The sequence below is a fragment of the Tarenaya hassleriana genome, unplaced genomic scaffold, assembly GCF_000463585.1.
Source record: "Tarenaya hassleriana unplaced genomic scaffold, ASM46358v1 Cleome19, whole genome shotgun sequence".
Taxonomy (NCBI): Eukaryota; Viridiplantae; Streptophyta; class Magnoliopsida; order Brassicales; family Cleomaceae; genus Tarenaya; species Tarenaya hassleriana.
The window spans coordinates 1603163-1616593 of NW_010965304.1; the positions used below are offsets into that span (position 1 = coordinate 1603163).

Below are 13431 nucleotides of genomic sequence, written 5' to 3' on the forward strand. Positions count from 1 at the left end.
TCTCGCCAAAAGGCCCCCCCCCCCTCACTGTCTTTGGTACAACATTCAAAAGAACCGCAATCATCTCACAAAGTTCAAAACGTAGGGATTTCACCACTGAGACTTATGAAATTCAGTCGGTGTAAGGCAAAGAGTCCATACAAAGATGCACCAACTTTCTCTGGTACTGCTGAAAGTACTCACACACTGCAACTACTTCTTCCTTTTCGGGTTCGAGACCAGGCAAATCCGACCCATGATTTCCCGTCTCTTCTTCATCCGATTTCACGATTTCCGTATGGATTTCCCGACATGCGAGCATGAACATTGCAGCTGTGTCGGGTTGTTGCGCTCCCCTTAGGGCCGAGAGTGCCTCTTGCAGTGAACCAGCAGCCACATATAAGATAAGTGCCCTGCAGTAAACACGCATTTCCCAGCGTTAAACAGAAGTTTTTTTTATATCTTTCCGGGTATCGAGACGAAGCATCTAACTGAGAAGGTGGATAAACATATTGTTATGGTACCTCCAGATGTTGTGTTCGGCGTGAAGAACATGCTCGGCCCACCTTTGCAATACCCTGCGGGAGAGAGAGACGATAGATAAAAAAACAAGTGTAGAAGACAGGAAAAAAATGGAAGAAAGAACGAACCTTTCAAATAGCTTTCAGGAAGTAAGGCGATCCGAAAACTAGGATATATACCGAGTTCATGAGTTAAATAAAAGATACCTAGCATAATCCGATCCTTGTAAATGTGTGGCAGCCAAGGTAGCGGCGTCTGTCCACCGTCCAGAATCTTGGAGCTGGATAACATAACGGACGAGAACTTACAACGTTAGGTCAGGGATTACTAACAAGAGGTAAAAAGGATCAAATAGTGGAAAAGCATTCAAAATTGTTCACAGAGCAGCATTTGCAGAAAATCTCACGGACTTCCCAAATGTGAAACTATTCCTTAATGACCCGCAAGACGTGTTACTCCTCCTCTTTCTGCTAATTTAAACCCGGGATGTCGAATAAAAGAACCAAAACCCAGTATATATTAACAAGACAACTAGCAGAAAACACAAACACGTGCACGGTGCACCAGTAACGTTCACTATATACAACTCAACTCGATGCTGACAACGGATATTGAACATGTTAGAATTCTATGATCTGATTTTATCATTTTAGGATATTGGTATATTTAGATAATACATAGGTAGATTTAATATTTTCTGTTTATATGCTAGTTTCCTATTTTCACTCAATGTGTATCCTGTAAAAAGAGCACTTTTCTATGAGATAAGGAATCATGGCGTTGATCAAAGAAATAGTGGAAGGTTGAATACTACTTCCAATTGTATTCCAGCTCCTAAACTCCACAAAAGTTTAGATCTTTATCTTCTTCGATAATAGGGTCGATCCCAATCCTATAAAATTCAGAAGAGTTAAATTTAAGAAGTAAAAGAAGAACCCGACCTGCGAACAAGCTTCTTGGTATCTCCCGACAGCGCAGAGAAGGTGAATACCAGAGAGTGAATTGTCCGACCTCACCATGTTGGCTGCAATGACCTATTATACACGTTACTACAGCTTAGTGGACAATAATGGGAAATATTATAAATAACTATCAGATAAACGTAAAATGATACCTTCAGTGCAAGCTCGAGAAGAGATGTAGATACAGCTGAAGCAAGTGCAACGGCCCGAAGTGCATTCGGGTAGAAGTATGGAGATTCAGGGGAAGAAGAAAGCAACAAAGTAACAGCAGCTTCCAAATTTCCGACGGAAATCAGCCTGTTCATTAAGGTTGACATAAAACAGTAGTTAGTGAGTGAATTCACTTGTCATCACACAACATAAAGCATTAACCTTAGACTGTGGACCTCAATGCTCAAACTTGAATATCAAAACCTTTGTTCTTATTACTCAGCACAGACTTTTCTACTGCTGGAATAAAGAAGCTATTTCATGTTCAAGGCCTAAAGCAAGTCTGTTCCAGGTTTCATTAAATAGGTCAGCAACAAGTCCTACAAATTCTTCAACTACCGATTTGAGTTACATGCTCCTTTCAAACTTGTATGCTACTCATCTCAGATAATCTATGAGAGCAAATACATGCCAAATACATGCGCTTTTTTTTGCAGCTTCAGTAGTCTGCTCATTATGTCTAAATGCAAGCGGTTTTTTATAGTCATAAACATTCAAGAATATCATCAAATAAGAATATATATATATATATATATATATATGTAGGAGAAAGTATCTAAGATGAATAAAAGAAAATTATCGATATTGCCTTTAGAGGCATCTGTTTTGCCCTTGGTTTCCCAGTAGAGCCGTATATTCACACTTGGAAGAAACTTTTAAATTACTCTTTTTACATGCTCCAATCACTCTTTTTACATGCTTCAATCATGCTATCATGATATTTGTTTTTTAACCTTTTTATAGCAGAAACCAGGTAGCAGGCTAGAAACCAGGTAGAAAAAAATATTAAAAGTAACGGAAAGAAAATGAATGAGAACTAACTCATGTACTTGATTCTGAATGGCATCTTCTCCCTCCAATTTTTCATGCCACGGAAGACGTTCATTGGCACGGGACCATAACTCTTCTTGCTCAAAAGCCATTAATCTAAGCTGTCCATCACCCTGTAAAGTAAAATAAAATAATATAGATAACCCATCTGAGCTGACCGTGAATCAAAATCCACAATTGAAACAATACCATGTTGTCCAAAAAAAGGGTGATGTGAATCAACTCTGTTTCCATCTCCGATAACATTACTAACGCAAATTTTCACGTGAAAGAAATAGAATTGAAATGAAGTGTGACTGACCAGTGAATCTGTCTTCTTGGCTTCGGATGTCGATCTTCCACTAGATGAGATTCTACTCAGAATAGATGTCTCGTCAATCGCTGAATCTAAAGCAGGAGGAGAGATTTTCTGTGTTGACTTTCTCGCCAGCTTGTTCATCAGATGGCTAATGGCCTGAGGCAACTGCAACCAGAAAAGTGCCTCTGCCGTTTCGCCAAAAATTGCAGCAGCAAAAGCAAATCTTGCTGCACAACCTTTTCCAACAACAGCAGCATATATTTTTGCTCTCTCATCATCAAGCAAGCAACCTTAGACAAAAGAAATTGAGAGCAGTTAGTTAGTAAGCCTCATGGTTGTTGTCCTCAGAGAAAAGGGATCTCAGACTTGTAATACTAAAGAATAGAAAACAACCTTCTTTACGATAAGGTTCTAATATCTTCAGCAGCATCTCTGGCACCACAGGGTCTCCTATAGGCGGTAACTGAATCATGTAACTGCGAAGATCTTTAGAAGATGACGCCATTCCACCAATTAAATGAGGCCTTTTCTCCAAAGCGATGCTACTAGTATTAAACCAAGATGGTTTTACCCCCAACTGCAAGATCATCCGCAGTGCCTGCAGAATACTCACCAGAAGAAGTTTTCTAACCATTAAAGTAAAATATAATCGCAATTATTGGGCCATTTCCACAAAAACGGTTTTTGGGTCTGAAAATAAGAAGAATAATGGACTTACAAGTAATGCAAGTAAACAGTTAATTTTTTTTATATTATTTGATTTTAAAAGCCTTTTTCAATGTCTATTACTTTTACAAGCAAACTACGATTTTCAGAATCAGGAGTCAAGAAAGAATACCAGTGCATGTGGTACAGGAAGCAGAATGGGTGAGTACATGGGCATTGGACGAAATCTCTCTTTTACAGTTCTGGGACGAGGCACGAAGCCAGCCTTCTTTTCGCTTCTGCATGAATGAGGACACAATTTACATAACCAAATGTACGAGTGACATAACTACTCAGTTGCGAACTTAGCCATAGGTTAGCAACAATTGCAATCTAGAAATCTTAACGCCTAAAATTAAGAAGCAACTTTAGTTATATTTGGAGAAACAGCAAACATAACCTAAAACCCTCACGTGCAAGTAAGAGCAGACTGCTGATCAAGAAGTACAAGTAATTTCAATTCAAGGTATTCACGTGATTATCAGGATAAGAAAAGATTTTCAGAATGAGATGTGGAACACATACACATCAACCTCAATAAGGCGGAAGCTGCTATCAGCTCCAGCAATGCATAAAACAAGTGGATCAGTTTTTTCAGTTCTCACTGGCAACCAATCCAATTCCAGTACAAGGGTGCCCGGAACCTGAGGCTGTAGAAGAGAATTGGCCAACGGGTCTGGTGAATCCTGCAAATAACAGAAACAAAATGACAAATCGAAAACAGATTTTCTGGGTTGACTCAGAAAACTCTAGAACATAAAGTTAGTCACAGCTTCAGTTTCCTCTTCATGTTGCAGAATAATTAAAATGCCATTGATAACACAGCACCAGAAAGGTGCAGAAGTTATAAAAGCAGTAATTGCCTTAAAGACTTACGAGATCAAATACGGAGAACGTATTGTCGTTAAATAGAACAGCAATACGACCTCGGCTGCGGTCTCCCACAACAACAGGGGAAAATTTGATTCGACGTATTCCATCTCTGTGGGTATTAAATGCCGACGACTGTCCAGTGGTTACATCCCACCATCGTATGATTCCTGATCTATCTCCCATAACCTGAGGGAAAAAATCAATATGATTTCAAGAGAGAGGCTAAGAAGAAGAGAGAACACCGGATGCAAAATGACGCATACCACATGAGGTAAGCGATAGGCCATCGCTGTAACCAATCCATCCGTAGGAACAAATGAAGTAGATGGCCATTTTGGCCTAGAGACAGGCAGGATAATCTGTAGGTCAGTAAGAATTGGAGGGAGATGGCAGAAGAACTAAAGATCACAGAGGTGATTGCAAATGGTTCAAAGCATTATATCTTATGAACTGTATTCTAACGGATTTCCACGTTGTGGATTAAAACATTATTTTGCAACACTTAATAACCAAAGAAGAGCGAAAATTGAATACAAATGGAAGAAGAAAAAGTAAGAAACCCCACTTCAGCTAAGCTATGATGCTCAATCAATAGCACAAAATTGTTCTGTCTTCTCAACAACAGTTAATGCAATATAATATTTGTCAGCACAGTTCAACAACAATCTCTGAAGTCCGATATGTAGCTATGAGAAGAGTTGCAAGTGAATCTTTCAGCCAACTTGATGGAACTAACAGAAGCATATTTAATGAGTAATTCAGTTACTGGAAGACCAATGTTACCTGAAATCTCGAATCCTACGTCCTTGGACCTCAAATACTCCAAGGGCACCATTCACCAGTGCAAATGCAAAACTCTCAGCGGCTTCCTCTTGTGATCCATCTGAGCCAACAGACTCTGTAGATATGCCAACCAAGCGTAGAATAAGTAAGAACAATAAAGACCAGATTAACAATTCAGGATAACTAAATTATGGATTCATAGACATCTCACTAGAGTCTGATGCAGACACTGTTGTCGGGGCAGCTGCTCCCTCAGATGTTGTTTGCTCTTTAGATGGTGACAGCAATTGCCTAGAAGGACCACTTTGACCTGGACGTGGAACTGCTGGAAGTGTCCATTCCACTACCGAGAACGGAAGAGCTAATGATCTAAGCTACATGAAATGCACAAGGAATAATAACAAAATGAATTGATCAAACTACAAATCTCGATAGACACCGCCAAAAGCTAGAATAGGTGAATAATAATAAAACAATTGATCAAACTAAAGAATCTAAGGCCACGTTTGCAAAAAGAGATTTCTAAAAAAGGAAATATACAGATTATATTCTGACACATTTTTCATACTGTCTTGATTACTTTCTTCTCACACAGTTTCCACAACGAAACACTTCCAATGCTCCAAAAGTCTTTCTACATTACCAAAATGGGTTAAACAGAAGAAGAAAGGCTACAAAGTAGGAAAGTGAACTGTGAGTATTAGCTTCAGCACAATCAAAGTTATTTGGTGTTATGATGCTCAAGAGTAAACATGAATCAGTATACCGTGTGGTACCACATTCTCTTTCACTATTCTACACTTGAGTATCCAGAACTGGTCAAAGAAAATGAGAAGGCAAAGTGCAACATATAAAAAAGAAAGAAAGAAAGAAGCCATACATGCGACAGATTCTATGAAGTAAAAAGGCGTCAATAAAGTTTATGTGCCGAGTCAATGCAATTAAGCATTTATTATCATCTACTGAAGTATTTCAGACCAATATGAGAAAGCAGAAAGTTCTACGATTGTACTCACCATGACTGGATGCTTGGTCATTGCCCAGACTTCTACTGGAGCATCACGAAATAAAATTACAAGATACCTATAATGGAAAAGGAAAAAATTTATCTTTTACAGGTCAAATACTATGCAATGATTTACTTAACTTTTGAGCTGTAGTGATGTAAAGTGAAACAAAAGAAGCTACGAGTCTAAAAGCATTGGACTTGTAACTTTTAAATCTACAAAAGTTTCCGTAATTGTGAAGTGGTCAAGTGGTCCTCTTCCATCAAATATACTTTATACCTATTTCCTAGTTATGGAATAAATTAACAATACCTGACGGAGGCATTCTTGTTCCTAAATGTAACCTAGATAAGACAAGCTTATATTATAGCATAGATCCACATTCCTAATGATGGTGGGCGTCTGATGCTCAAAAGAAACAAAACAAATTATGCATGAATGTCAACCTCCCAGAAGACGAAGTCCTGAGAGCTCTTATGGGAGTACGCTCTGGTTTCTGTAAATCCCGGAATATTCTATTCAGCCCACTCCTAAGGCATGTAATGACAAGCTTATTAATGTATCCTCCGCTTTTGTCATTAACCTGAAACCACATCATGATGGATATCAAATTTCAAATTCTTTTCAATTTCCGATTGTCCTACTTGAAAGAGAAGAAACTTGATGCGATTCACAACACTAAAAGGCATTAGTTCTAAATTGGAATATCACTAGCGAAAGGAACATTATGCAATACGAAGTGGATAGGTACACACCTGACTGTAGGAAAAAGAAACTAATCTCGAATTTCCAAGCCACCGTAGACCCCTAATCACGCCATTGTGAACAGATGAGCTTACAGCAACAGCATTTGCAGATACATCAACAACATCAATTGTCCCACTTTGAGTTCCCAAAGCGACCAAAGGAACAGCTGCCGCAGGAATATTACCACCACCTTCATTTGATACCAACCAATTAATCAAACGATGATTTATTATATCAGTTCTCATAGAAAAGGATGTTATTGGTTATTATACAAAATATGAAGTATGAAACTAACGTGCTAAGGTTGCAGTAAGCGACGGGGATGGTACAGCAAGTGTAGACACAGTGGAAGAAAGAAGCTGAAGTTGTCCAACTAAGCGGATCTGCATCAAGCAAAACGGACCTATCAACAAAGAAATTAATGATAAAACTACTACAACCACAGGGTGTGGAATGTACAACACTATCACATGAGAAGCCTTTAAACCCAAACTTCTATCCTCTCCTGAACGAAACATCAAGAGACAGTCATTAAGAAAAGGACGAGATCAGTGAACCCAAAGCTCTGTCAACAACCAACCTTAAATGATATGTCTGGTTTGCTTGAGGAATTCGACGCATGGCCTTTACTTCTATTTGTAGGCGTAAATGCAAGCCCATCATCTGTAGAAACTTTTTTCTGACTTTCTCCAGGAGGTGCTGCTTCAGTGACAATAGTAACAGTAACCAAGTCTGACACATTTTTCTGAACATCTTCAACCCCTTCAGCAGTTAAGATCCACCTCCATATTTTACCATCATCAGATAAGGAGATAAAACTCGTCTTAGAAACAAGAAGACTTTCATCATAAAAGTCGAATGGGTTATCAAAATCCACAGATGGAGTTGAATCAGGATGAAGCTTCGTAACTGTTTGCATGGTGGAATCCGATAGGCTGAGGAGGACAGCAAGCATTGATGGAGAAGGAATGGACATTCCAATAGATGGCATCAACTCTTCCACTGTACACATGACATGCACCTGTTCTCCTCTACAATGATATGTAACCAATAACACTTCGTTTAGATGACAAACAGAAAAGATAGGTTCCTAATTTATTCAATATAATAAGACTCTAAGGCAGAGAAAAGACACATCAGATGATCAGGTCCAATAAGGCAAGCACTCCAATACTCCATAGACAACAGGAAGCTAGACACGCCCAATGTATACAGGTTTCCACCAGAACAAAAAGAAATAAAAAACATGTTCTGGTCACCTACAGCAATTTTGAAGCCAGAACTCATTACCAATTCTACAAGTTGATCACTTCTGTGAATTCAAAAGCTGGCTTTTTAAAAGACCAACATTAGCTGCTTAAAGCCGATTACAAGACCAACAGACAATGAGAACATACGACTAATACTTTCTCATCTTTCACTAAATCCCCTGCAAGCTTCTTCAAACTTATCATCAAAGCAGTTAAATCAACCCGCAACAAAGTGCCGAAACTAACTAAAGCAGATAGTTCGATCCAGTTATGATGTGCTCATCTTAAAAGTTGTAGGAGAGATATCCACTACAAAAATGTGATAGGAAATTGAATTTTAACAGGCATTTCAGTATTTGGAGGGCTTAGGGTTTCCTCCATCCCCGGGTTTGACCACAAGTAATTCAACAAAGAGCAGAAGAATATCTAATACATTTTTTTTTTGTTGGAAATATAGGATTACAATTCTCAAACTGATACTGAAGCCATGGTAAGGGAGAGTGAAAGCTTACTCTTTTCGTCGCCAAATACTGAGTCTGCCATCAACATGAGCACAGTAAAGCAACTCCTGGTTCGGATTCGGTAAGACATCTAGAAACTTGGCGCACCCACGCGGTAATGGCGCGGTAGAGAGCGCAGCTTCGTATTGTAAATCAAACACGACGAGCTCTCTGGGAAACGTCACGAACAGAATGTTCTTCCAGTGAGGCGAGAAGGCAAATCTCGCGTGGTACATTGGGAACGCCGCGGAAGCAGGAGAAGAAGACGATGAATTGCCATTGTTAGCCGCCTCTCTCTCCAGCTTCAGCAACTCGCCAATGTCCGTCTTGATCTGCATCTCCTTCAGAACGACGTCGTTCTCGGTGTCCCCGAGCACCTTGACCGACAAGAGGAAACCCTTGAGGCCCAGTACGCAGAAATGGCGGGAGTCGTATGGATCACGGCGGAGGCACGAGAGGAACTCGGCCGCGGCGTCGTACTTCCAGAAAACTCCGGCGTCGGAGGCGGTGGTCGTGTAGAGAGAGAGAAGCGCCGACCCAGATATCGCGGCGAGAACATAAGAGTCCTGCTTCGCCTGAGCCCAGCAGAGATCCTGGACGCCATACTTGGGGTCCGACGATGGATTCAGCCAGAGGACGACGGAGCGGAGGTGGAAATCGACGAGAGCGACGCGGCCGTGGCGGTCTCCGGCGGCAAGGAGGAGGTGGGAGGCGGAGGGCTCGGTGGAGAGGAGATCGCGGCGGAGGGGTAGAGGGATCCACCGGAGGGAGGTGACGAACGGAGAGAGAGCCGACGGCGGAGGAGGGAGAGGGACGGTGGAGACGAGCTGGAGGGAGCGAGAGTCAACGACGGAGACGGAGGATCCGGAGGCGAAGGCCAAGAGTCCGGTGGGGCTGAGATCAGCGGATCCGAAGTTGTTGCGGCTCGGAGGTCCCGGAAGGGTTGAGTCCCACGATTCCATCGGCGACGGTTTCAGTGGTGCCACCATGGTTGAAGCTTCTGCTCAAACTCTTCGAGTCTCTGTTCTCATTTGCCTTTTCCCCACAGGAAGAAGAAAAATGAGAAGGAATGAAATTGAAGGTCGAAGCCTCGAAGCTTTGGTCGCCATTGTTGCAGTTTCAACCTTAATTTATTAATTTTGATCGCGTTAGTTAATGTAATTTTGTAATTTAAAACTATTTTTTCATGAAACAGCGATTTAATTTGGATTTTTTTTTATCGATTGTTGAATTAAGGAATGGAATGAAACCAATATGAATGTGATTGTGAATACCAAGGCGACATTGTTTTTTTATTTTGTTTTGAGGGTTTGGTTTTCGATTTTTAGTTTTTGGATTTGTAAATAAAAAAAATGTTTTTTGATTTTTAATTGATTTTTTTTTTATAAAATATATTTTCAGTTTTTAAGAAAACTAAAATAAAAAAATTCATTATCGATTTTTTCATTGAAATCCAAAAATTTTAAAATGTCTATAGTCATACTAAATTTGAATATTTTTACTAAAAAAATATTCAGAATTTGAATTCTTATCAAAATACTCATCGATTCCAAACACATAAATAGAGAACACTGACGTAGTTTTTGTAACTGAACACGTAGGATACACGTCATATATAGTAATATATCGGTATTTTTCGATTCGATCGAATTGGATCCGGTTCAATTAAAAACCCAGTTCGATAATAAAAACCGATTCAATCGGTTCATAAAATACTGGTATATTAATATTATTCTGACGTGTATCCTAAGTGTTCAGTCAACATAAGTTACGTAAACGTTTTCAATCTATGTGTCAAAATTAGTTGGGGATCGACGATGATTTTGATAAGAATTTAAATTCTGAATGTTTTTTTAGTAAAAATCTTCAAATTCAATATGAATATGAAAATTTAAAAAGTTCATGATAAACTTGTTGATTACCTCTAAATTCGACCATTTTTTTTTAGAATTTCTCCAAATATAAATATAATATAAAAATATAAAAAAAACTTTAAAAAAAAAAGAGAGAAATCGATAGAACGAGACGAGAGTGTTGAAAACGAATAGGAATATATATTTTTTTACATAAAAAAATTTCAAAATATATAACTCTAATTTTAAAACGCGAGAAACTTTGTTTTTTTAAGAAAAAATGTCCGGAAGGGTTTAAGGACAAAGAGTTATGCTCAGAGACATCATGGCACGAATTTAGGGGTAACCTTTTATGTTCCATTGTTAGGGTCAGCATTTTAAATTGTTGATGCTGGATTTATTTTCAAACTAAAAATTAGATGTTAATTGCCTTATTTTTTTTACCCAATAAAATGTCTGATTTTATAATTTTACAAGTAAAATTGACTGAGCCGACAACGTTGGAGACCCAACAAATGGGCTTATCTTTGATGGTTTAAAGACTATCGTAGAGGCCCATTACTTGATTTGGTTTTCCATAAATTAAATATCTATTTTTCGTGATAATAATAATAAATAAATGATAAAAGTGTAAGCACCTAATATTTGGAATACAAGAATTCGGATGCTTTAAAAATATTTTAACCATTGGTCTCTTTGACATATTGCGGTAAAAAGACATGCAAAGCATTTAATTTTCTTGAGAGAATTATGCTAAAAAAAAGACCTTACTATTTGTTTTCAATAATGTGAAAGATCCGATTTCATAAAAAAATGTGAATGATGTTGAACGCTTCGTATATATATGACCTTATTCTAATAAATATTACAGTATATTATGATTATTAAAAAGAATATAATATGAATCATATGAAAAAGTATATATAATATGAATAATCCCACACAAGTAACACATCCAAACAATAGAATAAATCACACGAAAGCACAATAAGTAATTATATGACATAATTTAATGGCTTTGGTGGTTAGATTAATCACCAAAACGATTAAACGATAAGAAAAGAAGAAGAAAATATCATTTTTTTAATTTTGTTTTTGTTTTTGCATATATATGTATAAGTGAATTAGTATCAATAATATGACCAAACTCAAATCACAACCCAAATAAAAATCTAATTCAAAAGGGCATCTCAAAAAAAAAAAAAAAAAAAAAAACACAAACTGTGTTGATTAGTATTCAACTTTATCCCCACTGACTCAATCTAAAAATAATTTGAATATTATTTTTTTAGAATTAAATTATCCTATTAAAAAAATTGAAAATAAATTTTAATGAAAACCGAACACAAAAACAACTAAAAAAAACACCAAGTTACCAACACAACACACTCCAATAAACCGGCGACGGAGAGGGAACCGGCGGAGCTCGACGACGGAGCCTCTCCGGAGGCACCTGCGGTGGGGCCCATGGCGGTGGTGGAGGGAGTGGTCGTGGCGGAGCCGGGGGTGGTCGGGGCGGTGGAGTGGGTGGTAGGGGCGGGGGCAGAAGTGGTAGGGCCGGTGTGGCCGCCGGCGGAGGCTCCGACGACGGTGACGGCGAGTTTTTGGCCCATCATGCAGTGGTCGCCGACGGGGCAGAGGAAGAAGTGGGTCCCAGTGGTGTTGAGCGTGTATTTGACCGGCGACTTTTGGAAGAGGTCCAATGGGTTCTCCGTGTTGCAATTCTCGTACCCTTCTTGGTTCACGACCGAAACCTCATGCATTCCCTCCGCGAATTCGAACTCTGCCATGCAAAAATGTAAAAATTAAATTGGAAATCAATATTAGGAATATTCATTTTTCTTACATGAAATTCTCATAATCATTTGGAATGGACCGGTGCGTAAACTCCTATATATATAAATATAGGATCATATCCGGGAGTTATTTAATATAATCTCCAAATCCATATTCAAACTCTATCCACGTGCATGCATGCACGTATATGTTATCAACCTATCCTATGTTTATTCAAAATTCTCATATATATATATACACACACACACTAAAAGATCATGTTTGGAAATCAATATTAGGAATATTCATGTTATCAACTTTTAAAAGATCATGTTTTATATTTATGTTATTGTCTTTATAGAAAAAAAAACCCTGATAATGAAATAGAGACAGACCGAGAACATCGCCGACGTGAAACGTTTTCCCGACGACCCATTGGTTGTAGAATTCGGGATCGGTCGGTCGTCTCCATCCCATATCACCCCCTACGTCGTAATCCTCCGCGGCCACTGCCACCGCAGCCAAAACCACGAGGAAAAACGTCGCCGTTTCGAGAATTTTGGCCATTGCTCTAGCTCTTTGTTATTATCAGGTCACCCCTTTTGATATTTGATTTATATGTTTTTTTTTTTCGGATTTTGATTTGGGTTTGGTTGTTTTTTTTTCTTTTGTGGTGTTTGAATCGCGGTATTTATTTTGGGTGATTTCGTTGTATTTATAGATAAAATAAAAAAAGAAAATTCAAAATAAGAAACTCGAAGACGCGTTGACGTCGTGGAATTGTGAGTAAAAAAAGGCTAAGATTTGTATGGAAAACTTGCATTTTTAGGGTTACAATGAGCGGTTTACATTTCAACTAAACCGAACCAAAAAATCTAATTATATTTCATTTTATCTAAATTAAACTTGATCTAAAAATTGATTAAATGCTTTTTTTACAATATAATTAACTTAATTCAAAAATAAGTGAAAATCGAATATAGAAACAAAAACATTCGAAAACGTTTTTTAGATAATATTTTTAAAGGAAACCGGATTAGAATTTAATATAAATAGAATTCAAATTTGTACATAAAACCAATCAAGTATAGTTTTTATAAAATCAAATTAAAAAATAACCGAACCGAAATAGAAC

At 38.2% G+C, this 13431-nt stretch overlaps 2 protein-coding genes across 2 annotated transcripts; both read right to left on the reverse strand.

The window, feature by feature from the left end:
- Positions 1-97: 97 nt before the first annotated feature.
- Positions 98-9783, reverse strand: LOC104811026 (WD repeat-containing protein 11). Its single transcript, XM_010537559.2, has 20 exons — positions 8680-9783; positions 7498-7948; positions 7213-7300; positions 6926-7107; positions 6617-6753; positions 6180-6246; positions 5375-5537; positions 5164-5278; positions 4644-4719; positions 4384-4566; positions 4033-4193; positions 3641-3746; positions 3196-3400; positions 2806-3092; positions 2496-2617; positions 1616-1760; positions 1443-1535; positions 708-781; positions 504-557; positions 98-392 (listed from the first exon to the last, which is right to left on the reverse strand). The coding sequence occupies exons 1-20, from the start codon at positions 9654-9656 to the stop codon at positions 113-115; spliced, it is 3966 nt and encodes a 1321-aa protein (XP_010535861.1). The 5' UTR covers positions 9657-9783; the 3' UTR covers positions 98-112.
- A 2092-nt stretch (positions 9784-11875) lies between these two features.
- LOC104811291 (umecyanin) lies at positions 11876-12980 on the reverse strand. The gene is made up of 2 exons (XM_010537952.2): positions 12692-12980; positions 11876-12303 (listed from the first exon to the last, which is right to left on the reverse strand). Exons 1-2 carry the CDS (start codon positions 12861-12863, stop codon positions 11876-11878), a joined length of 600 nt encoding a protein of 199 aa, XP_010536254.1. The 5' UTR covers positions 12864-12980.
- Between the last annotated feature and the right edge of the window lie 451 nt (positions 12981-13431).

Bases quoted from the DNA above. Each gene is read 5' to 3' on its own strand.
- LOC104811026 (XM_010537559.2), bottom strand. From the start codon at position 9,656: ATGGTGGCACCACTGAAACCGTCGCCGATGGAATCGTGGGACTCAACC. The intron at 6,247-6,616 runs GTTGACATTCAT...TTTCCATTATAG, and splicing joins AGGACTTCGTCTTCTGGGAG to GTATCTTGTAATTTTATTTC. The intron at 393-503 runs GTACCATAACAA...TGTTTACTGCAG, and splicing joins GCCGAACACAACATCTGGAG to GGCACTTATCTTATATGTGG.
- LOC104811291 (XM_010537952.2), bottom strand. From the start codon at position 12,863: ATGGCCAAAATTCTCGAAACGGCGACGTTTTTCCTCGTGGTTTTGGCT. The intron at 12,304-12,691 runs GTCTGTCTCTAT...TTTGCATGGCAG, and splicing joins TCACGTCGGCGATGTTCTCG to AGTTCGAATTCGCGGAGGGA.